The 26721-nt window shown below is 38.2% G+C and overlaps 1 protein-coding gene across 1 annotated transcript in view; it reads left to right on the forward strand.

Moving 5' to 3' along the window:
• Positions 1-26721, forward strand: part of NCAM2 (neural cell adhesion molecule 2) — a 290517-nt gene that overhangs the window by 140471 nt on the left and 123325 nt on the right. Inside the window, exons 3-8 of the mRNA XM_042459409.1 lie at positions 201-407; positions 1241-1384; positions 3405-3542; positions 11827-11944; positions 14757-14917; positions 15619-15764. Coding sequence (XP_042315343.1) covers positions 201-407; positions 1241-1384; positions 3405-3542; positions 11827-11944; positions 14757-14917; positions 15619-15764 — 914 coding nt within the window. The remainder of the gene's footprint in view (positions 1-200; positions 408-1240; positions 1385-3404; positions 3543-11826; positions 11945-14756; positions 14918-15618; positions 15765-26721) is intronic.

A 26721-nucleotide genomic window follows, 5' to 3' on the forward strand; every position in this document is an offset into this window, starting at 1 on the left:
GTATTTTGTTAGACATAACCATCTACAAATGATTTTTTTTTCTGCTTGAAAAGACACCAAAGATGTTTGCTTGGACATTAAAAAAAGTACATGTAATTTTCTTCCTAAAAAGTAAGTTTGGCTGTAGAATATCTGCATGTAAATATTGTATGTATATATGTGTATGGATTTATTCATGCTTTCATTTTATCTTATTTTAGTAATTGGTGAACCTGAGAGTATAGATTGGTACAATCCACAAGGAGAGAAGATTGTTTCTAATCAAAGAGTGGTAGTACAAAAAGAAGGTGTCAGATCACGGCTAACTATTTACAATGCTAATATAGAAGATGCTGGAATATACAGGTGTCAAGCAACAGATTCAAGAGGATTAACTCAAGAAGCTACTGTTGTTTTAGAAATTTACCGTAAGTAAAATTCAAATGGAAATATAAATCTAATGGTATGATCTTCTCTTTCTGAATATTGTACAAAATTATGAGTACAGTATTGTAAATGTAATTTAAGAGTTAATGGCCTTTTCTGGCTCTCTTTTAAAAAAGGTATGTACATGAAAAGAAGCTTTAATGCAGCTTCACAACCCAAATTTTCTCTTCCTAACACACTTATGTGTAACAGGAATCTTAAGGATTTGCTTAAAAAGAAATGGCTTAAGAAAACCCAATTTATTAGAAAATTCTTTTTTGATTGCCCTGTTTAAAAGGTCCTTTTCTCTTGGAAGGTGTGTACATTTAGTAGTTCATATACATATTTCATACTGATACCAATTCTCCTATTGTTGGGTACCCAAAATGTGTCAAAAAAACTGTCCAGGTGACAGTGCTAGCCTATTCATTTAGGAGAATCAATTCATTTTGAAGAAGTTTTATGGAAAACATGAGGGTCCTTAAAACTAAGGCATTTATTTTGGCAAGTGTTGTTGTTGTTGTTGTTGTTGTTGGAGATTAAAGCTTACCAGATAAAGCTTATCAAAGATTATTCCTGTAAAAAATTATTTGTGGAAAAAAAAGTTTTAAAGTATTTTTATTTATTTCTGCTGCAACAAAATAATATGATGATCAATCTTTCATATCTTATGCAGCACGTTTAACACTATTGTGTGAAAAAAATCTAATTATTATGAGTGTGTGTATATATATATATATATGTGTGTGTGTGTGTGTGTGTATATATATATATATATATTGAAATTATCAGCAAAAGTTGGGAGAAAGGGTTAAATGTGTTTCTTTTTTCTCAGAAAAGCTCACATTCCAAGATATCACATCACCACAGGAATTTGTCCAAGGAGAAGATGTACAAGTCATTTGCCGTGTTACTAGCTCACCTGCACCTATTGTCAGCTGGTTGTATCAAAATGAGGAAATCTCAAATATTGCTGACAGTTAGTATTTTGGTAACTCTTTAAATTATATGTTTACAATCTACATTCAGCCAAATGCACAATAACATAAGGAATAATGTTGCAATCATTAAGAGAGTTAGTTAAAATATAAGATCACTGCAGTATACTTTGCTATAACATTTCTCAACCCTGGGACATGTGGTCCTGAATTTATTTTATTTTCTGTTGCCTGCATAGGGATACAGCAGCATAGGAGTAGCAGCTCAAAGACACTGAGTAACAACTAGATAAAAAGGGTTTATTTTCCATTTTTTTAAAAATAAAATACTGTGTGGTTCTTCATTTTTTTAAAAAAAATTCACATAGGTAATACATTTTAATAAGACCATAGAAAAGTTGCACATATGTGACTCAGGCTGTTACCACACTGCAGAAGTAATGCAGTTTGACACTGGCTCAATGATATGGAATCCTGGGATTTGTAGTTTGTTGTGGCAGCAGAGTGCTCTGAGAGAGAAGGCTAAATATCTCACAAAACTATAAATCCCAGAATTCCATATTGAGCCATGGAAATTAAAAATGGTGTCAGAATGCATTAATTAGGCAGTGTAGATTCAGCCTAAGTTTTCTGAGTTCCCCATCATTTCTATCAGGGATGACGGTAGAGAAATTGAAGAACAAGAAAAGAAACAAATTATGTGTTTGGTTATGTCTATGGAAAATTTCCACAACTAGCTGTGGAGTATCAGAGTATCCAAGAGAAACTGTACACCCTTATAGTTTTGCTTTAATTGCCTTTAAAAAACAACCCTAAATTTAATTTTTAACTTGTCATATACAGAGGCAGTCATGTTGCTCTGTGCCATTACTCTAAGTCATCTCAAGAATCTGTAAATGTCAAAAAAGACAATGATATTTTCTTGAGATACTTGTTAGCCCTCTGGTCAATGAAATCATTAACAATGTGTCCCAGAAAGTTAAAAGTTGACACTTTAACATCTCTCCTTGCTGAGCCTGCAGTAACTTGCAGAGATAAAGACAACAGCCAATCTATCAACATAGATTTGTGGACTCTTGTTTCTAATTTTATTGCCTTGTTTTTGTACCAACATTCCTGATGAAAGCTTCCTGAGAAATAAAATGGACCCTTTTTGTAATACTATAGAGGAAAGTTGATAAACTTAGTAGGAATTACTAATTTTCACATTCCTAGTAGAACTGGCTCAAAAATAGTGTTATCAAAGCCAACTCTGAGATGAAAAGTTTCCGGAGGAGGAGAAGAGTTGATTATGACTACTGGATTTATATCTTACCATCAAAATTTAAGACATTGAACTTGTTGCTTTAATTGTTAACCATCTGTGAAGTTAGGCATACCATTCATGATCCCTTTAGAGTTTTCCCCAGATGCATTTTCCATAGCTCTTTGATATGTGCACACAAACACACAAGGATGAACTTGGCTATTGAGCTTTCAATAACCCAAGTTGCCTGGCAACACAGGACAGATCTTTTTGATTTAGGAGCTTTATCCTTAGCAGGCAGAGATTTGTATTGTGCCAGTCTTGTCTAGTATTTTCAACAGACTAAAAAAAAAATAGAATACAAAGAGTATGAAGTGGTTATTCTTCATAGTACTGGTCATAAGTGGTACCTTCTTAACTAACTCTGATGCTGTGATTTACACTCTTTCAATTCCCTTCCATTCATATTTTTAACCCTATCATATTTTTTAACATTAATTTCTTAGTGTTGTAGAAAGTGGTGCTTTAGACTGAATGATATTGTCTATTTATATTGTGTACATCTGTTAAACTGAAGAATGGGGATTTTTTTTAGGAAATTATAACAAAAAACATCTGAGACAGAACTGAAATTCTAAAATTGTATTTTATATGGAACTTGAAATGTATTTTGTTGATGAATACTTTGATAGTGCAATAGTTATAATGCTTAAATATTTTATTTTTTGTAAACATTTCTTTCACATTCAGAATCAGGTTTACAGCAGTGTCTTTACTTAGTGATACTACTTTTTATCTCTTACATTCTTTTCCAGATAGATTTGCAATGTTGCCAAACAATAATCTTCAGATTCTTAAAATCAATAAAAGTGATGAAGGCATTTACAGATGTGAAGGAAGAGTAGAAGCTAGAGGGGAAATTGACTTTCGGGATATCATTGTACTTGTAAATGGTAAGGAGCACAAGTGAACTATACTGCTGCTGTAGTGTACTATATAGTGCATTATATAACATACTGTTGCTATCTTTCTTTGGTATGCTAGAATAACTTAAGCAATTGAAGGAAATTAATTGAAGTAGCTAACTGTTCCATTGAAGAGTATTTTGAGGAAGATACATAAAAATATGACATTTATGTTGAGGATCAATGCACCATCTTAAAAATAATGGTTGTGTGGCCAGTCATTCAGATCAGTGTTTCATTTCTTTGGGATTGGGCTATAGATGGGCTATACATCTACATCTGTGTGTAACTATTTCAGTTGTTATAATAGTTTTGTCTAATATCAGACTTGATAAAAACATAATATCAGTGATAATATTTAATTAGTAGATTTATAGCATTTATAGATGTATCTTCACATATATTATAGAAACCGAGATAAAATATTGCTGGAATTCCTGTGTATGAGATAGGGAACACACACACACACACACACACACACACACACACACACTAGTTTAAGTTTTTGACATTTCCTATTTTTAGAAAAAGGACAACAGCATTTTAAAACAATAGAATGTTAAACAGTAGATTATTTCTTTTTTTTTACTTACATAGTTAAAATATATATATTACATAGTTTACAAATTTAAAGAACTGCCTTGCCAGCTGAAAGACTATGCTCAATGTCATTAAAGTACCCAAGGCTTAAGACTATTGCAGTTTTAATTATATCAAAGTATATATGTTATGTGAAATCCAGTATGGTGTAATGGTCTGAGTACTGGGTTTAGATATGAGGGCTTGAATAAACTGAGGAAACTCAAAATGGAGGTTTCAGCTGTCCAATCACAATCCTTCTTCCAGCCATGGTTAAACTATGGAAACTCACTAGGAGGCCTTGGTTAAACAAATAAATAAATAAAATCCAAACATTCTCTGGGGGGTGAACCAGACGTCTGATAAAGAGTGGCCTCTGGCTGCTCTGGCCATAATCGGGCTTGGACCATTGCAGCCGCATGGCCCATTCCCAAAGCAGGCTACCACCTTTAGTCTCAAGCCTTGCCTGCCATGAGTCGATTCAAATCAACTTTTTTTTAAATCCTGTCCTTTGGACTGGAGCATGGCCTCAGCATGGCTTATGGCCACTTTGGGGGTGTGCATCATGTAAATGTCATGCCACAAAAGCAGCTGAAAGCTTCTTTATTTGGCCCATGCATTTCAGGCTTGAGTCTTTGGAGAAATTTCTAACTTGATAAATTCCAATGGCAGTTCTAGTTATTTACTCTAGGAATTGATAACTATTGGGGAGGGTAATTAGGGTCATCCGTGGTTAGTACTTTGATAGGAAACTGCCAATGAATACTGAATGTTATAGGATATATTTCCAGGAAGGGGTAAAATCAGCTCTCAGTATTCCTTACCTAAGTAAATCCTATGAATTTCATTGAGTTGCCTTAAGTCAACATGTGACTTGAAGACAGAAGTTTACTGCCACTGATACCAGAAATTGCTCTCAGAACTTGTTGGGGTGTGAGTATAATAGCAAAAAATGACAGCAGAGGTTTGAGGAAATTAACAAATCTTTACTTAACAGAAGTCTCAAAAAATTGAAGCAAAAACAATATGAATGGCATAGTACAAAGTCCTGATAGCAGCATGCATACATTACCATGAGGACAGCATGGAGAGCAGGATTCAATGAATGCTCCCAAGACCCAGTAGATACACCAGGCAATTATACCTTTCTAATTAATTAACACAATCACCTGGTTTACTTGGCTCATTACCATGGTCTACACCTGTCTGCTCACTAGATTCTCATCCAGTCACAACTTAGTACCTGGACAGAACTGGTGTACTCAACAGCCACTACATTAAAATGATTAATAGAATGGCTGTTTTCATGTGGCAAGACTGTCTTCTAATTGTTTAGCACCCTGTGCCATGTATTAGATATTTTCTCCACACTACTGAAACATTTGGGGATGAGGTGCACTACAAGTACAGTTTGATCCTTGATAAATACTGCTTTTAGTAAAATCTATTAGGAAAATACTTTGTAAACTTTATATAAGTTGTCGAAATTATGGTTTGTTTTATGACAACATTTTCATTTTATAACAACATTCATGTTGACAGCTCTTGCTCAGTATTGCAAAATCACAGGACTGTGGGACATGTCCTGATTTTTGTTCTTGAAGGGATTGTGTGTGTCTAAACTGATGGGAATGATTGGTGTGGTCAGATGAAAGTAGAATGTAGCACTAACAAATGGATGAGTCAAGTATGATAGTGAGCATCAGTCAAAGGAGAGATAATGTCCCACAAAGCATGATGTTTCATACATACACATGCACATAATATTTATTTTTAGCTTGCCTCTTCCTGTGGATCGAGGACAGGTTACAATTAAAAGAATGCAGCTGTGTTGGGGAGAGAGTAAATTCAACCTATCCTGAAATGAGAAGCTGTATGAACAAAATACAATAAAACAAGACTGTGCTCTGAGAAGGGAAAGCTGCTCTTCAAAGCCTTTTCTCCTATAGCCTCAGTACAGCTGGTTCTCCAGTATTACCTTTAGTAATATTCTTTTTAAGACTTTTGAACTTGGAATAGAATTTAGGCACATACTGTATCCCCATCCCTTTAGGAAAAATGGGTTAAAATGTGCAATCTAATTAAGAAGAGTTAGGCATTGTGGATTAAAGAGGTCATAATGGTGCAGAAGAGAAGTACTCTGTCCACCACAAAATGGAGGTTTGGACTGTCCAATAACAATCCATCTTCCAACCATGGTTAAACTTTGTGGCTTGGTCTTGATATATTTATTATGTTTGCCTATCTACTTTCAACTAGAACCTCCAAGACGTAGGTGAACCCTTTCCACATTTCCTCAGCATCTCCTAAGTACTCTTTTCAGGCCAAGCCCATCATGCTGAACATGCCACTTCATCATCAGTGTATGCCTCAGTACTACTCCCTTTACATATGTTTTTGCTCATGTTGTTTCAGAGTACTAAACAGTACATTATAATAATCCTATACAATAACTATAGCAGTGATACCTTAGAACAGAAAAAGTTGTACCAATCCCTTCATCAACCCATTATGGCATCTAATCAACTTGAAAATTATTTCCTATTAACATCATCAAGCAGGATGATCAGCACATACTTGGGGTGACCACAAACTCAGGGAGGAAGTGTTGAATGTGCTGCTTGACCAATGAGGTTGGCTTACAACACAGCAGGACTCAGTATTCCTTTCATGAGAGGGCATTTACTATATGCTTATACATCACAACCTATTTCACCCACCAATTTTTATCTGGGGACATCTCTAGTATGCTGTTAGGAACAATTACAATGAAAAGTATTTTGTTGTTCAGTCGAAGGCTTTCATGGCCAGCATCCATAGTTTTTTGGGCTATGTGGCCATGTTCTAGCAGAGTTTCTTTCAGACGTTTCACCAGCATCTGTGGCTGGCAAAGAAACTCTGCTAGAACATGGCCACATAGCCCGAAAAACCCACAAAAAACTATTTTGTTGTTGTTGTTGAAAATACCTGGTATGTCTTTAAGATCTTTTATTTTATAATGTGCTTAGTCTCTCTCCACACCAATTCAGTTCAGCGTAGAGATCAGTTCAGTTCAGTTCTTCAACACAATTGTTACATTGCTAATTTCATTTGACACTGAATGATCTGACAGCCATCCTTCTGATGATGAGCCTCTCTGTACTCTGTACATACCTTCTCTTCTGCTGCTAGTGCCACACCTGAAGACTTACAATCTGCCACAAGTTAGACTCCACAGCAATAGTCTTCATGGATCACCTCCATGTCATGATGGGGAAGCTGTGTAAGACTTTTGATAATCATGATCATGATGTATTGCATGCTGTTAATTTTAAACTTTATTTGTTTTTACTGTTCAAGGCCGCTTTGCATCCCGAATCGGTGAAAAGCATAAGAATAAATAAAATCATTTATATCATTTTCACTAGTTTGGGATGCTAAATGACACTGAACAAAATTCACAGCACCCAGAAGTTAAAAAGCAATTAAAATAACAATTCAAGATATATAGATATGTAGTTGTACAATTTTTTAGAACAAATATATCAACACAAAAATGAAAAGTCTATATGATTAAATAAAGCTTAACATAGACAGTTTTGTAGTTGGCAATTAACTGCAATTCATTTAAAGAAATTATTTATTTAAATCTGATTTGTTCTAGGAAAATCATTTTCTCCATTACCAGTAATGAAAAGTCATTCTGGCTTTAAGGTGATGAAAAATTCTATTTCTTGGAATTCCATATCTTGTCTTTAAATCTGCCATACTTTAGAGAGGAAAATCAAAGGGAGAAATCAGTGTATTATTATTACAGCATGCCCGCGTCATACACGGGCACACCTTACGCGGCTTGAGCATACGCGCTCAAGCCGCGGGGCGCACGTGGGGCAGAAGGGGTGGTGCGTCCCATTCAATTGAATGGGTGCATGTGCCCATTGCGCCCCGCGTGCCGCCGCGCCGCCGCGCTGCCATGCCACCGTGCACGAGCCCCATTGTTTATAATGGGGCTTGAGCATAGGCGGAATTCGCCTTATGTGGCGGGATCCGGAACGGTGAGGGCCCACTGTATTATTATTATTATTATTATTATTATTATTATGTAATTAAGCTTTTATTTATTACGCTGTAAACTGTACAACACAGCCTGTACATACGAGCTTTAATTAAGATGGTTCCCTGCCCTCAGGCTTACAATCTAAGATGACACAAAAAGAGAAGGGAATGGTTGTGGGGAAGGGGATCAGATCCTGGAGTTCATCTCTCCCTCTGAGGCCTGGACCAAGGCAGATGGACTGGAGGGAAGGCTCTGTTTCTTAAGGGTAGGCCCGATGGCTTTGGGCCTGCCATTTCACTCCCTCCAGGCTGGATGACTTGTCTTTCTCCATCTCTGGATGATGGTGGATGGAGGGGTGGGCTCTTCTTTCAGAGAAGGCCTGATGGAGCTGGCTTCCCCATCTCCCTCTCTGGATGATGGTGGATGGAGGGGTGAGCTCCATCTAAAAGACATTAAAAGGTTTTCTACTTCCTTTTCTAAATGTGTTTCAGTATCCTGATTCAGTGCTCTGTTAAATATAGATTATGTTTGCTATCTAAGAGAAAGTATATGTGTTGGTATTTCTGATCCTCTTTTGCCATGCACCTCCCTGATAGGCTCTTAGGGAAAATCAAAGCATTTGGGCATTGCCCTGTTCAGGCTAAAGAAGTGCAGTCAGGCAGGAGAGAGAAGGAGGGAAGAGCCTTCTTCTCATGCATAAAAAACGGTAGTTCAGTATCACTAATTTATGTACTTAATGAATAACAGAAAACTGCTTGTTACTCTTGGTCCACTTTGAGTATCTGCTGTGTGCATCAGGGTTGCCTAAGCTGTTTATTGCTTAAAGTGGCATACAGCTCAATGAATTGGACCAAAAGATTGATTTTCTCATTCAGAAGGATAGAATACATATGTATCAGAAAATAAAAACTAAATTATGTTCCGCATAGACAACCTCATAGACTTTGACAACCTCTATATTTTTACAGCAATATATGAGTTCTGCTTTGTTAAGAACAATGAGGGACACTTGATTCAATGACAACTTTGGGGCTGTACAGACCAGCGATTAAGGCTGGCCTGGGGGCAGAGTCGGAACATAGTGTCCACATGACATATGCCCTGACTCCACCCCCAGGGTAGCGTGACAACATATGCTGCATCATATGGTGTGCAGTGACACCGAGCTCCTCTGATGCTGCATCTACATGATGCAGTGCCAAAGGAGAACGGAAAAGGCCCATGCTGGTGGATATGGTGCCCTTTCTAGGGCACAAAAAAGGAGCCACTTTTTGTGGCTCCTTTTTGTGCCATGGAAAGGCAAGATAGGGACTGCAGCATGTAGTTGCCATGGCCTGGATCCGGCACCAAAAGCAGTGGCTGCAGGACGCCCCTTAGAGGCAGTCTGGCAAACCCCTTTCTCTCCCAGCAGCCAGGAAGTATGGGAAGCAGACACACATATTTCTGTAGTGTCTAGTATATCCTATTGCTTTGTTTTTCAAGCATCTGCAGAAATGTGCTAGTAGCCGTTTCCCTTCTTCCACTCATCATTTTACTCCTAGGCATTTTTGCTGTATTAGAAACGAATTCCAGAAATAAAGTTTTAGAAATATCCTAAGGAAATTAAAATTACACACTGAAATGTGGTCAGAAATTTGTGCACTGAAATTTAGGCTGATGTAATTCAAGCACTGAAAATGAACTATACTTTGTTTAGAGAAATTAAGCATGTTCAACAACAACAACAAGAAATGCATTAGGACACATTTTAATTTATAGTGTCTGAGTAGTTTAATAAACCTAGATAGAATTTTTTTTTTGCTTTTTTATGTTGATGTGCACAAAAGACGCCAAACTTTATTTGGTTAAAATGCTGTTTATTTAACAATTTTTTGTTCTTTTGTGCCTTTAATTCATTTCTGACTTCTGGCAACCCTAAGGTGAACCTATCAAGAGATTTTCTTGGCAATATTTTTTTTTCAGAGACAGCTTGCCTTTGCTTCTCCTCTAAGGCTGAGAGAGTATGACTATACCAAATATATCTAGTGGGTTTTTATAACTGAGCAGGGATTCAAACCCTAGTCTCCAGAGTTGTAGTCCACACTGGCTCTCAATTTAAACTTAGAGGTGCCTAAATCCTGCAAGAATGGATGTTTCTCATATTACCAAAATGTCTAGTACCAATCCATTTCCTAATAACACAGCAGATACATTAAGGCAAATATGCTTCAGTTCAACAGATACTTTTACTTCAGTACACTAAATCATCAGTAGTGGGATTTTCTCCCCCTCTTGTTGCAGTGTTGCTCTTGCTGCCCTCTCTTTGCAGTGCTTGCATGGTGAGAGGGAGAAGAGTTGGAGGGATTCCTATGAAGAGAGGCCATATTAATGGTTGTCTTAGCATTTCCTGACAAGGCTTAGAGAGATATGGAGCAAAGCTGAGTTTATATAAAGCTCTATCATTCCTCACTGTCCAGCCTTTTGGATTTTTTGACCCACTCTCCCACCTTTAGCATAGTGTAAGTTCACTGGTCGCTTTGGGGGCAAATAGGGATTTCCCCCCCCTTTCCACAGGTTTTTTTGCTTATTCTATGCTGTGCTTTGGGGAGTTTGACATTGGTCTAAAGTGATTTAAATCTACAATGCTATATAAATAAAGCATAATAATAATAATAAATAGGCAGCCACTTGGCTGGTAGTGGTGGGGGGGGGGGGGAGAGAAAGGAGGTATTCATTGATCACCTATTGGTGAAGGATATGGCTCTGGAACTGCCCCCACAGGTCAGGCAGCTAGGGGGGAGTGAGGAAGGAGACCATCCTTGGGCTGCCCAGGGGAATCTTGGCCTCCATTGAAGTTGTGCAGCTTGGGGATTGGATCCTCTGGTAGATCTTCCAGCAGTTGGCTGGCTGGGAAGCAACCCAGTTTTTAGATTCTCCTTGGGGCTTAGGGAAGCTGTGGTCTAGCAGAGACCGAGTGCCTCAGATGGTCCTGCATAGGTTGCTCCCTCTCTTTTGTTAGATTTTTTTCCAGAAACGGGTTTAAATAGATAACAGTTTAAATAAAGTTGTCTGTATTTTATCCCAGGTTCTGTATATTGTCTCATTATATCATGGGTTGGTCATCAAAACTACCCTATGAAAATTTCTGATGCCCCCAGAGCAGATTTTAATGTGTAATGGGGGGGTCAACTGAATTGAGAGAAGGTTGTTGTTTTGGTTTTAAAGAGGGTGTGTTTGTAATCTTGTTGATGTACACCTTTATGTCCTGGTCAATGTTTCCACAGGGGGCTCTAATATAATTTTGTAAAACAACACACTCCAACCTAACATAAAGGCAATAGTGTTGAAAATAACTATTATATACATATATATACAGTATAGGATGGAGATATGATACATCTTCAGTACTCAGATAAATAACTGAAAGCAGCATGTTAACCTATTAATTGGTTTTCTTCTTGGTGCCATAAAAATAATGTATTATAATCATTTTTTGTACCTGGGGGTAAATAATTTAGTTTTAATTAACACTTGAAATGTTCTACCTCATCCCCAAATCCTTCCTGCTGTGTTTGCAAATGAAATTGTTACATAGGGATTACTTATTTAGGCAGCTGGAAAAAAACAGTATGTTTTTAGTTATCTATTGTCACATATATTTGTTCATATTTTGTCCAGTTCCTCCAGTTATTACATTGCTGCAGAAATCCTTTAATGCTACAGCAGATCGGGGAGAGGCAATTACTTTATTCTGTAGAGCCATTGGTTCTCCTGAACCTGAAATCAACTGGTATAGGTAAGTTAAGTTCAAAATATATCTAACAAATATTATTAATTTAGAATATATATACTTTTTTTTTCAAATAGAACGAAAACTAATTGAGTATGTCTGAATTTATTTCTGAGGAACATGTTTCTAAATTGCATCTTCTGGAATCAGATTCTGCTATCTGAAAACATCTGAAGGATTTCATAGATGGAGCTACAGTGCTTAAAGTGTATCAGACTGAATTATATCTATGGTGTAGATGCACCCTAAATTTACATGGAAAATTACTGAATATTGTCAATATAAAGACACTGAAATTCAAATGCTTATATTGAACACAGTGGAATAACTTTTCACAGAAATTATTCTCACTTAAATTCTTTGGGTTTCTTGATTCACTTACAGTAATGTGATGATCCAAATGACTAATTTTATATTAAGAATGAATGGCAATCAGCATTTGATTTAATTAAAATGCTTTATATTGTGCAGTGCAGAAGGAAATTCTGCCCATGTTATCTTTTACGAACTGGAGTATTACAAATTGGAATTATCTTGATTTGTCCCATTGTCATATGCAGGGAGAAGAAAGAACACCCACACTCCTTACTAGATGATATCTTATATGTTGTTCTTGTGAGGGGTTTTGATTAATAACAATTTGTGTACAAATTGGATAAATCCCATAGCTAAAGTACAATATCTGCATTATCCTTTATAAATTAGAATTATCATATGATTTGTCTGCATCATTGGGATCAATGGGCCAGTGGTTCACTGCTGTATGTCTGTTTTGCTTTTTTTTTGGGGGGGGGGGGAAGAAACCAGATACATTTTCAAAAAAATTCAGAAACCCTGACCTCTCATACCACTCAAAATAGCACTCTTCTGATTCCTTTGCTGAAAGTGAAAAATGTTGTGGGTGCTAATTAACTCTTGACAGGCTGTTTGACTGTGAACAAATAAATTAGTGAAATTTCTTCATATTCCTTCTTAGAAATCAGGCACTGATGCTGGTTTAATGCATAAAATTCCAGTTTAAACTGTAATTCAGTACACCAAATTATCAGTTTAATGAAGAAATAAATAATTCTAGTATCACACCTTTCAAGAAATATTCACAAAGTACTTAGTAATAAAATTTATAGCAGATTATTATTTTTGCACACCATTTGTGATTTTATTCTTAAAGGACTGTTTCTAAATTTTATCGTACACAATTAGACTCCACTATCTGAAACTATATATGACTATCACCATAACTATAAACAGCCAGCATGGCATATGGTTTGAGTGTTGAACTATGATTTTAGAGACTAGGGTTCGATTCCATGCTTTGTCGTGAAACCCACTGTGTGACCTTGGGCAAGTCACATTCTCTCAGCCTCAGGGGAAGGCAAGAGCAAACTTCCTCTGAATCAGTCTTGTCAAGAAAACCCATGATAGGTTCATCTTAGGGGTGTTATAAGTTGGAAATGACTTAATGGCACACAGCAACAACAATCTGAAATCATATAAGCTAACATAGTACATTGTATGAATACTATTATTATAACGATACTAAATATAAAATATCAGTTTGGGGTTTGGGTGTTTTTTTTTTCCCTGTAGGAAAATATCTATGCCACACTGGCATAATTTGATGCTGTGTCACACTATCTGCCTGTGCCACATGCTCCCAAGGGATTTAACAAAAACAAGTTTCAAGAGAAATCACCATTGATAAAACAAGCTTTCCTGTTTGTTTGTTTTTAAATGCTTTTTAAATGTAAATTATTGTCAGGTTTTTTTATTTTCTTGAAATACTGGTATCTCACAGAATTCTTTGCAACCTCTGTTGTCACTGCTGAAATATTTGCTTCCTGATACAAACAGAGTTTGTTATTCTGTCTGGGAGATTTTTTCTTGTTTGAAGTCTGTATGAATTGCATTCGACTGTGAGCATAGTCCATGTGATTGTTTATATGGGGGAAAAAAAGAGATTTTAGCAATGAGAAACATTTCAGTGCTTAGGCTATCTGGTGTGGTAGTGGGACAGCTGTTTTCTTCTAATTTGCCAGCATACATATTTATGCCTATTAGCTACACATATTTATTTCTTACCACACTGACAGCTGGTGGTTCACAGATCAGCATCAGCCCACAAACCACTATTCTGAGTAGTATTGGTTTAATATATAGAAGAGAAGAGCCAGTAGAAAAGAGTTAGGGAGCTCAGACCTTTAAAGTGTCCCCTTTATTTGGGTATAGCACTCTGTTGGAACTTAAGACCACATTGACTAATAGGTCAGGCAATTCTGAATTAGGAAGCAACTCAAAAAACCAGGTTCAGTAGAACAGCATTTTATATTTGAACTGTTGTTGTGACAGAGTCTGACCATCCCGTCTCAGGAATGCAGAGTTAATTTGTAACTAATTTTAAATTTACCTCTCCACTTTCCAAATTAATTTGTGTAGTGGTGTTTATTTAGTTTCACAGTGAACCATATTAAAATCTATTTCCCTACATCATATACATATCACACACATAGCTGGCATGGAAGTGAGTGGGATACACAAACAGACACAGACACACACACACACACACACACACACACACACACACACTGTGTGACCCCAGGTTGGGAGGACTTATTCCCATGTTAATCTTTGTATTGTTCTGTTGGTGAATGGCAAAGGCCTCAGGGTGTGAGGATATGCAAGGAGAATTTGTGTCTGTTAATTTACCTGTGAGCTACAACATTACAAGAGCTGTATGCATTTCCAGATTAGAAAATAGAATATGAACCTTTAGATGATAAAACAAGTTTGTTAATTATAAAACATTTTTATTCTTTAGAAAAGGGAAACATATTGAGGAAAATGACAAATATGTATTGAGAGGAAGTAATACAGAACTGACAATCAGAGATATAAAAAATATTGATTCTGGCCCTTATATATGTGAAGCAAGAAATAAAGCAGGGAAGATGACAAATCAGACATTCCTGCAAGTTTTTGGTAAGTATTCTTTGATATAACTATATATCTAACTACCAGGTGTGATGACTTATGGACCAGCACCACTCCAAAGACCACCACTAGTACTATTTTAGTGATAATGGTATGTAGTTCAAAAATTCAGCTGAGCATAAAATGGACAGATAATCTATATCAAGATGGTTAATTAGGAAATTCAGCCAGCACCATCTTTAAAAAGCTGTCTGATATTTATCATCTTAATAACCTAATTTTGCTCTGTGCTTTTTTACAGGTAAAACATTAAAACAGACCTAGGGACTATACAGGTGGGTGGCATGAAGCCACCCCTTTAATGGCCAGATTGGGGCCACAGCAACCTCATGGCACGGCCCTGATACAGCCTCTGTAGAGCACAAAAAGGAGCCGCAAAAAGCAGCTCCTTTTTTTGCTTTCCAAGGGGTGCCTTAGCCATGGTGGAATGGATTTATGAAACCCTTCTGGCGCTGCATAATGTAGATGCAGCGCTGGAGTCATACCATGATGGTGAGTGCCCAAATGGTGCCCAAGGCACAGAGTTAGGGCATCCGCAATGAGGACAGTGTGAGCACAAAGTGCCAGTCTGTATAGGCCCCTCGTCAGTATGTGTGTGTGTATATTGAATATATATATTTATCCAGTACAAACTATTGTTTATACTCCATTAAATCAAGAATGAGTAATATAATTTATATTTCTAACAGTACAGCCTCAAATAATCCAATTGAAAAATGAAACCACCTTTGAAAATGGCCAAGCTACCCTCATATGTGAGGCAGAAGGAGAACCAGTACCTGAAATTACATGGAAAAGAGCCATTGATGGAGTAACATTCTCTGAAGGTGACAAGGTAAAATAATCTTGAAATTGTGAAAGAATCAGAATTCTGTTGCTTAAACACTAAATAAAGTTTTGTTAAAAAAGTTTAAATAGAAAAATGACTTTACATCAAAGACTACTGTATTTTGTTTATAAACCTGTGTTTCTAGATGAAGGGAAAATGAAGAAAATAGGCCCAGTACAGACTGACACTTTGCATCAGCCTCGGGCCAAAATTAGGGTTCTGTAGGGCTGGGCATCCGCACATAGCCAGCCCTACTATCGGCACTCAGGTGCCATGATTACATGCACCCATCCATATGGGGTGCACAACGATGACATCTGAATGGTGCAGCACCCAAACAACGCTGCGCAACACGAACAACATGGTTGTACACGAGGGCTTGGTGCCCTCCGTGTGACAAAAAAAAAAAAAAAAAAACATGCCGGGAGAGGGTTCTTTTTTCTTCCAATCTGTACAGCCCCATAGTTATAATGAAAAGCTCTAGTGCTTTTTTTTTTTTACAGTAGTCAAAACCCATGTAAGGAGATGCTTTTGAAACAACTTTAGACTATGCATCTGCATCCCCCCTCCTTTTTGCAATGTCTTGTGTGTCCCAAAAAACTTTTAAAGTATTCAGAAACTGTTAAGTAGGTTTTCTGCATTGGAGAACTCTGAAACAAGTATCACATTAAATTTATTTAAGTGTATTTGCTTAATGATGCAATTTTTCCACAGCACTGCAAATATCGATCTTTCATATTAACATCTTGCCTCTGGCTCGAAGACAGTCAGCATTGATTAGCAATGTTTAAAGCTTGTTGGATTAGCAGTGAATGGGTGTGAGGCTAAAATCAGCAATGAAACACAGTTCGCTAGAATTGAAATGCCCACAACTTTGTTGACTACAGTGTAGAGAACAAGTAGATTTAGGCCAGACTAGCAACAGCCAAACAAGAGTCAGCTGGCATCAGCCAATAGAATGGTGGCTGGTCCATTAGTGACAGTTGAAAAGGCAGATAGGGTCTTGTTGAGTCCAGAGAGGGACGGATTATTGAAGGTTCCAGGAGGAACTGGGTTAAAGTGAGGGACTTGAAACCAATAAAGAACTCCAAGTGAGAGAGTTATTATAGGGAACTATCCTGTGGGATAGAACTAGCCTGAGAGGCAGGATTATCAATTAGATTTAAAGAAAGTAAGACAGAAGAAGGACTTTATGAATGTCCTTGAGAACAATAACATTGGTACTCTGAAGAGAGTGGTATAAGGAAACTGTCATTGTAACAAAGTTATTTTATTATTATTATTATTAACCTTTATTTATGAAGCGCTGTAAATTTACACAGCGCTGTACATGCAATCTTTTTAGTTAGACGGTTCCCTGCCCTCAGGCTTACAATCTAAAAAGACATGACACAGAAGGAGAAGGGAGTGGTGGAGGGAAAGGGTAAGAGGTCCAGCAGTTCCTCTCAACCTCCGAGGTCTGGACCAAGGCAGATGGACTGGAGGGAGGGCAAGGCTTCATAATGGATGGTTAATCATTATCCAGAGAAAATACATAATCACAAGTAGGATAATACATATACAGTACATAGGAATACAGGAAATGGATCGATAAACAGCCAACAACAGAACATCAGATAGTAAGCAACAATTATGCGATGCCTGGGAAAGCTTCTCTGAATAGGATGGTTTTCAGCTCCGTTTTGAAGCTGGTTAAAGAAGTGATGGCTCTTGCTTGTGGAGGAAGAAGGTTCCAGGAGTGAGGGGCAGCAAGTGAAAAGGGGCGAATCCGGGATGGGGCAGAGGAAATCCTGGGCTGAGACAGGAACCCTTGACTACCAGAACGGAGGGCCCTGGTGGGAAGGTGAAGAGAAAGAAGGTCTGATAAGTAAGGAGGGGCCAGTCCATGGAGGGCTTTGAATGTCGACAGCAGGAGCTTATACTGAATGCGGAAAGGGAGAGGGAGCCAGTGAAGGGATGCCAACACAGGAGAAATGTGGTCAGAGCGGTGGGTGGAAGTGATAATGCGTGCAGCTGAATGCTGGACAGAGATTAAAGGACGGAGGTGAGAAAAAGGAAGCCCAGCCAGGAGGACATTACAGTAATCCAGTCGTGAGATCACTAGGGCATGGACCAGGATCTTGGCAGTAGAGGCAGTGAGATATGGTCGGATTTTGGCAATATTGTACAAAAGGAATCTACAAGCCTTGGCTGTGGTCTGGATCTGAGGGATACACGACAGAGAAGAGTCAAAGATAAAGCCAAGACTGCGGGCTTGCTGGACTGGTTGAATGGAAATGTTGTCCACAGAGACAGAAAAGGAGTGTTGAAGGGTGGGCTTAGGAGGAAAGACAAGGAGCTCCGTCTTGGACATGTTGAGCTTCAAACGCCGATGGCGCATCCACTGTGAGACAGCTGTAAGGCAAGATGAGACTTGCTGTTCAAGCCTTGGCGAAAAGTCAGGGGCAGAAAGATACAGCTGGGTGTCATCGGCATACAGATGGTAGGAAAAACCAAAAGAGCTGATGAGTTTTCCTAAGGACAGTGTGTAGAGAGAAAACAGAAGGGGACCCAGAACAGAGCCCTGGGGAACTCCAACAGATAAGGGAACAGGAGAAGAAGTCAGACCCCCTGCAACTACTGCAAAAGATCTGCCAGACAAGTAAGATCTAAACCAGTCGAGAACAGAGTCTGAGAACCCAAGGCCAGAGAGTATGTCAATTAGGAGACAGTGATCAACAGTGTCAAAGGCTGCAGACAGATCGAGAAGAATGAGAACAGAGTAAAGGCCATTAGCCTTGGCCTGTAAAAGGTCATTCGAGATCTTAGTGAGAGCTGTCTCTGTAGAATGCCTTGGGCGGAAACCAGACTGAAAGGGATCAAGGATGGAATTGGCTTCAAGAAACTCAAGACAGCGCGAATAGACAACCCGTTTCAAAACCTTAGAAAGAAAGGGGAGAAGAGAAATCGGACGATAGCTAGACAAAGAGGAGGGGTCAAGAGAAGGTTTTTTCAGAATTGGGGAAATGAGAGCATGTTTGAAGTCCGAGGGGAAGGAGCCTGTAGAGAGAGAGAGATTGAAGATATGGAGGAGCGATAGATAAAACTAAGAAAGTAAACTTACCAACTGAAAGAAGTAACACAAGTGCATGGAACAATTGCTTTATTGACACATATTTAAGTAACTTTTGTTTGGAACATCTGTTTAATAAAGTTTTGACATTATTTTACTAAAAGCTTGTCTGCAGTTTGAATATACATCCACATTACCAATATAAAGCCCTTTGAAACAAAGGTTTTAGAAAGGGTCTGTGATAATTTAATGGCAGCAGTGGGGTAAAAGGCTGTAATCTGAAAAATATAGTGCTGTAATCTGAAAAATATAGTGGTTACCAGAGAAGTGTGCATCACATACAGCTGTTAGAGCCATATAGAATGGACCCAGATTGCCTGAACCACCAATGGACCTCACACCTCAACCTTGCTTGTTGCGGAACAGTTGAGGTAGTAATAAATGGGATCCACGTGGACATCTGTCACTATCTTCTTCTCCATGCCATATGAAAATGAACTAGGATAGCCCATGATCTGATCATGCCCCCAAAAACATTTACCATGAAGATCTCTAAAGGTGATGAAAGGTGGAGTTGAATGTGCAAGCTCTGTTTCTCCCAAAATGGGCCTAGCACTACACTAAAAGCAAAAACCACCAAAATTTGACAAGTAACAGAATCTGCAGCTGATCAAAAATATATAAACCAGAACCTGGGCAACTTTAGCAACTAGTGCTTGTCTGAAAAGTTTTCTTGATCTGTTTTTAGCTGATTTGAGTCAGAATTGGAATTGAAAATACTTTGTTACTTGAACAATTGTGTTTCTGAATTGTTATTAACAGCAATTCCTCCTCTAATGTTTATGCATGTTCTCTAGTAGCATGAATAGTATATGGAGCTTATTGCTCCACTTAAATAACCTGGCTTCTTTCATCCGAATTCATACCTAAATTGAGAGGCAATCTGGTCCTACTGCAAGGATTTTGCCACTGAAGTCACTGGGTGAATACAGCCTGGTTGGAGCCCAAGTCCTAAGTGAGTTCTGGCAGCTATTTTTCCAAGTCAGAAAGCTCCTTGCTTTGAAATTAGGCTGCCAGAGCTCACCTGGGACCGGGCTGTCCTCACCTGGAGGCTTCAGTGGCCAAATCCTTGTGGTAAGACCCGACTGCCTTCTGATTTAGGCTTGAATTCAAATGAGGTAAACTGGGTTATTTAAGAAGAGTGATAAGTTCCTACACTAAGACAAGCATAAACTTCCTGCCATAAACTGAAAACACACACAAAAAACAAAACCTTTAGTTTCCCACTTTTTCCATTTCAATATGTGAACAGGAATTTTGCCTAGGTTAGTTACAGACTGAGTACTGGAAACTTTATTGTGTGGCAGAGAGTGACCTTTAGTACTGTTGTTGCTGTTGTTGTTGTTTATTTGGTTACTTTTTTGTAACACCTTTTTACTCTGTCTGGAACAAAAAGTAATACTGACATATTGGGAAAGTTGTGTAGCAGAGTTTTTCAGGCCAAGTTGTCATCCTTATTTCTAGCTTTTCTATCCTTTGAGGTGTTGTATTTATTACATCTTTTTATTTAACTTAAGTTGAAAATTACATTCTTTTTTTCCTAATGCTTTCTATTTAATCTGGTTCCCAATACATGGGAAATGTATTGAATCCTATAATGGAAGTGTGATAGTATTAGATATATTTAATCTAGGAAAATACTGAGGAGGCAAAAACATTTTCAACATAGAATCACAGAATTATATACTTAGAAGGGGCCTTATAGGTCATTGAACCCAACTCCTCCACTTAATGCAGAAATTCCACCTGAACATTCCTCAGCAGGTTACTTTCCTGTCGATTTCTGAGGTTGTTCAGAGAAAGAGACCCACTATCTCTCTAGGCAGTTGGTTTCATTGTCAAACTGTTCTTACCATCAATAAGTTCCTTCTAATGTTCAATTGAAATCTGATTTCCTATAACTTAAAACCAATGGACTTGCTCCTACCCTATGCAAGAGCAGAGATCAAACCTGTGTTTATCTCTGACAGTCCCTTTAGATATGTAAAAGATAAAATCATGACATCCCTTCTCTTCACCAGGCTGAACATGTCCAACGCCCACAAACTTTCTTGATATGCTTTGTTCTCCATACCTCTTATCATTCTTTTGCTGTTTTCTGAAACCACTCCAACTTACCTATATGTTTATTTAAAAAAAATTCAAAATATGTCAGAACAAACTGTCCCACCAGATTGGATTAGATCTGCATTTGGAGGCTGCTTTTAAAGCATTTTTATTTTATTTATTTATTTTAAAACAGCTTAAAATAGAACCTAATCAAATATCTTTTCAGAACTGAGAGTAACTGTTGCATCTTTAACAAGAGAACAAATAATTACTTTAAAATATTATCGGGAAGCTCAAATAAATGATCTTGTAATATTGTTCAGTCTCAGTTTTAATTGATTTCTGGTCCTGTGCACTTTGTAAATAACTGCAAGGTTAAAACTGACATGCCAAATGTGAAAAAAAAATTAGCATACACTATGCTCTAAATTATACCTCTTGACTACCATGTTATATATGATGTCTGTATTCTTCTTCCTCCAATCTATTGAAACCTATACAGAATAGTTTATAAAATATCTAGTCATGCAGGCTTGTTTCTCCATTCCATTAAACTCTGCAGTGGATAGATTGTAAAAATATTCATCATACTATATTGAATTAAGAATTCTTCTTTTTTCATGGGGTTAAATATGAGAGGTTCTTATTCTGTGCCTTTGAGCCATTTCTAACTGATGACAAACCAAAGGCAAACTTATCATAGATTGTTTGTAGCAATATTTATTCATAGAGGGTTTGTCTTTGCCCTTCTCTTAAGCTGACAGTGTGTGATTTTTCAAAGATCGCCCAGTGGGTTTCCATGGCCAAGCAGGGATTTGAACCCTTATTTCCTAGAGTTCAGCACACAAACTACCAGAGCATGTTGGCTCTGTGAGCTTTCTTCCCCTTGTGACGTCAAAGGCTTTCACGGCCGGCATCCATAGTTTTTTGTGGGGTTTTTTTGGGCTATGTGGCCATTTTCTAGAAGAGTTTCCTCCTGACGTTTCATCAGCATCTGTGGCTGGCATGTTCCTTTAATTCCAGTACATGAAATCAGTACAATTATATAAGCATCACCAAAATGGTGGTGATCTTGAACTAGAAGTCAATAGTGGTGAGACATTGTATGCCTAACTGATAAAATAAGTATCGATTTTGAAACCTTTCCTGTGAGATTGGCCCTAGACATCAGGTCCAATTTTTTGACTGCTGCTCTCTTAAAAAACCAATTCCACATCCAGTGTAGTTGCTACTTCAAATAAACATAAATCATATAAATAAGTTTGATTTCTCTATTTGTAAGTGCTGCTACAATAAGATAGCAATTAGCAACTAAAAACTATTTGGATGTAGCTGTCTGAACAAGAGTAAGTCTTGCCTTAGAAAACTTATTATCTATTTATATATATTACAGTTATATGGCTAATCATATCAGCTTAAACACAATCAATCTCCCTGTAAGGTCTGGGATATGCTTTTTCTGGCTTCTGTAGGAAAGAATCCCAGTGTTACACGCATTGTGTTCCATCACACAGAGTATATAGGTGAATCTACATGGCATCTAAACTCCTGCTGCCACTTCATCTGCTTCTTTTATTGGATTTCATTAACTCACCCTCTCACCTCCAATATAATATCATAAAATTTTATGGTCACTTCAGGGCCAGACAGGAATTGTTCCCCTTTTGCTTTCTCTCTGCACCCTATACTGTTGGCTGGGGACTGTGGCGGGTTTTAACCAGTGGTAAATAGATATGGGAGAGATAGTCATTTTGGTGACTATCTATGGCATCCTTTTGTTGGAGGCAAAGGCTCTGAATCTGCCATGGGACCTGGGAAGTCAAGAGACATTCCTTGAGGCTGGCCTGGGGATGGAGCACTTACTTTAAGTCATAATGACTTGGGGGGAGCTTTGCAGGTTTACCTTCCAAAAAAGGGCCAAATGGAAAGCAGTCCAGCTGTTGGTATCTTTTGGGGGCTCCGGTCCTTCTTCTAGGGCAAGAAGAGGACAGACCACCAACTTCAGCTCTTCCAGCACAACCTTGCTCCCTATGATTTAACAGTTAGATACACAATAGTAATATAATGATGCTTAACTCACTTTCTTGTCTGCTTTCTTTATTTCAATGGTTGGTCAGCAATTTATACCTTGATGAGGCACAGAGTGAATGTAGCAATTGGGAAATATATTTGATGTATTAAAGACCATTGTTTTAATTCTAAATTATCATTATCTAAAATTCAGTTTTGCTGTTTATTTGCATTTTTAAAGTGGATGTTGAGTGATACTGTTTTGTGATTCTTGCAACTTTTCCATTATGATCATTGGAACTGATATTTTAAAAAGTGCTTTCTGTTATATGCAAAATATATGTGGCTGTAATCACAAATATTCAATATCAGTTTCTGGTGGTTGTTGCAGATAAATGGAGACTTGTTTTGATTTTTAGCACTTGGACAAATACGTACATTTCCTGTTAAACATTTTAATAGGCCTTCTTGGTTGGTTTGTAGAAGTCCTGCTTATATATTCCATAACTGTGCTGCTTATTCTTTTGGGGATGCAGTTCTTCACAATATATTCCAAATGTCAGTTTTCAAGCATAGCAATAATAATAGTATGTTCAAACAAAAAACATTATTCTAGTCACCTACAGAAAAAGTGATCAGAAGATTCTAAAGAAGACTAATGGAAACTTGAGTATTTGATAGTTATTATGAGTTGCTATAAGGACACAAGTAAAATGATGGCGGGTTACAGACCGCCATTTAGTACGTATTCTATACGTACTAGGGTTAGGAAGGGGCGGTGCTTCTGCACCCCCCTAACCCTAGTACGTATAGAATACGTACAAGATGGCGGCGCCATCTTTACGTATCGGACGCTGTGTGTCCGAACGTGTCGCGGCGCTAATGACATCGCGAATGTGCCCCTGGCGCCTTGCGACGTCATTAGGGCATCACAAGAAGAAGCTCCATTTTGGAGCTTCTTTTTTGCTCCGTAATGGAGCCGCGCGGTTTGGCTGCAGCGGCTCCCTTACAGAGCAAACAGCGGCGGCGGCAGACCGCCTCAAAGCGGCGGTCTATAACCTGCTGATGGTAAGGCAAAAATGATGAAAATGGATTATGCAAGCTTTGGGAATAAATTAAGCTAGATGTTTCTTTATTGGCACCTCCAGTGCATCTTAGTACACTCATCATACTTTTAAAAGTGTTTAAACATTTAAAATATTTTCATAAGGGTAAGAGAAGAACAGAAAGAATGAATTTGTGCACATACTAATACAGAGAACTGAAGACATTTTTGTATGTCTATATCCTTTTACAGGATTTCTTACTCATTATGTTATATCTGGTAAAGTTTTTCCATTTATTCAGCAGAAGATATGTCTGTGTGTCATAACATATCTCCTTATTTATGTAATCAAAATTTTAAATTTTAAAAGGAAGTAGACAAAATCTACAAAAACTTATGCTACAACTTATTTTGCACAGTTAGGCGGGTTACAGACCGCATCTTTGGGGCGGGCTGTACCCGCCCCTTTCCCCGGTGTATCGGGGCCTCAGCATCCAGAGTGGCAGCCACTGAGGCCCCAATCCGCCGCTTTTTGGGCTGCGGGGAAGCGGCAAAAGGCCCCTTCCCCGCAGCCTGAAAAGGGGTGTCCCTGGGGCTTCAAGCCCCAAGGACACCCCGCAGCAAAGGGGAGGAGGAGAAAGGGGCCGCTTGAAGGCTGCGCCCAGTGGACCAAACCAGGAAGGAGCTCCGAAACGGAGCTCCTTCCTGCTCCGTGGAAAGGGCGCATTATGCGCCCTGGCGTGGAGTGAGGACGTCACGTCCGCACTGCCCCGTATAGAGGTGGCGCGGTCGTGACGTCCTCATGGCGGCTGCTGCCATTTTGTGCACCGCCCCTTTCTAACCCTAGTACATGCTCCACGCGTACTAAAGTGCCCATCTGTAATGGGCCTTAGTCTCAAAGATACCTTGGCATACTGATAATCCGGACTAACAAAGCTATGTCTCTGAAATCATCTGTTCAGCATTATTTTATCATATAACAGCATTATTATATCATATAAAGTTCCTCTTTCCCCTCCATTCTAGATACTCAGATGCTGCCTTTTAAAATTAGCAGCTAAATATATATAGCTTAATAGTTATATTCTGATTTAAGCACTAGTATCCTTTCTCTTCATGGTTTTCCTTTTTTTTTTTTTTTACCTTCCTACAATTACAGGCACACCAATGCCGGCTCTTTCAAGAAGAGAAGAAGTAGTATTGGTTTTGGTATGTACAATGCCCTGTGTCACCTCTTTATATAACGAACCAAAATATTGCATGTAAACACCAGCATAAAGCAGTGATTAATCATATCTCATATTGCTACCATTTCTTGAATTATGTCTGATGTTATCAAGAATTTATTTATTGTACCTATATATAATAATAATCAGGTAATGTTCCATACATACAAAGTGTCATTTCCACTTTGGAATCTTTAAATTAGATGCTATGTATACAGATGGATAGAAAGCCAAAGCAACAAAGTTTCTTTACTTCTGGATTTGTGTATGTGTGTGTGTGGTGGTTTAAATATCAAACAACTCTTAAATTAGTTACTACAAATATTTCTTATTCCCTTGACGGGGAAAACAGACAAACCCATTAAGGAAATTGTAGCATGTTGCAATGATTAGTACCTGTGTGAAGCTGAGAAATGAACTGCATTTGTAGACTCCATTAAAAGTCTCCCATTTAAAAAAAAAAACCACATCAAGTGCAAGACTCAGGTGTAACATGACTGAATCAATGGACAATAAGGAATATACACGTGGCAATACTCTGGAATTTTCTGCTGTTTCCAACAGGTGCATGGATAGAGTACATTTACCTGAAGAATGTGGGGAATGTTGTGAATGTTCCATCCATAACCCAGAAGGAAGCTTCCATCAGCTTCTCCACATTGGTGGCTGTTGTGCATAACAGCCCTTGCTCATCAAAGGTAGCTTTTCAGCCTAGGAAATCCTGGCCATCTCTTTTGACTTTTGGAATTTTCATGCCTTCAATTCAGATACAGTGGTGCCTCGGGTTACGAATTTAATTCGTTCCGCGGCCGCTTTCGTAACCCGAAAAGCCTTCGTAAGCCGAAATGCCATAGGCGCTAATGGGGAAAAGCCGCGGTTCCCTTTAAAATAGCGCCGAAGTTTTTTCGTAACCCGAAAAAACTTTCGTAACCCGGAACAATAATTCCCTATGGGATTTTTTCGTATCCCAAAAATTTCGTAACCTGGGTAATTCGTATCCCGAGGTACCACTGTACCACCTCTTATCTACGTTGCTTTTCTGCTACTTGAGAAACTAGTTTACTGCTAGACGTGGTCTGCCTTGTGTCTTATGAAGCCCAACTGATTTTCAAGTGTGTGTACTGATGTATTTTTCTCTTCTGTGGATGCTGGATTGTCAACCATAAATTCTTGGCAAATGAATGTTTCATCGACTTCAAAGAAAGTGCTGTTTCATCACCGTTGTGAACATGTAGTGCTGAAAATTCAAGTAGACCACATTCATGACCTTCACAGCTAGATAGGATTTGTCTGCTGAACTAAACAGCAGCTGAATTAAATCTTAACAACATACAGTTGAGGCATCATCTTGCTTTGGCTCTCCTACCATCTATGTTTATGGCAATAATTTAGCTATTCAATTTTTCATTACTAAGTACTGTCTCTTTCTGGGGGATAGGATGTAAGTATCATAAAGAAAAATGTGGTGTACATCATATATTTGAGAAATGGCAGTATTATACATACTGGAACTTTAATTCC

The sequence above is a fragment of the Sceloporus undulatus genome, chromosome 3 (assembly GCF_019175285.1).
Source record: "Sceloporus undulatus isolate JIND9_A2432 ecotype Alabama chromosome 3, SceUnd_v1.1, whole genome shotgun sequence".
NCBI classification, from domain to species: Eukaryota; Metazoa; Chordata; class Lepidosauria; order Squamata; family Phrynosomatidae; genus Sceloporus; species Sceloporus undulatus.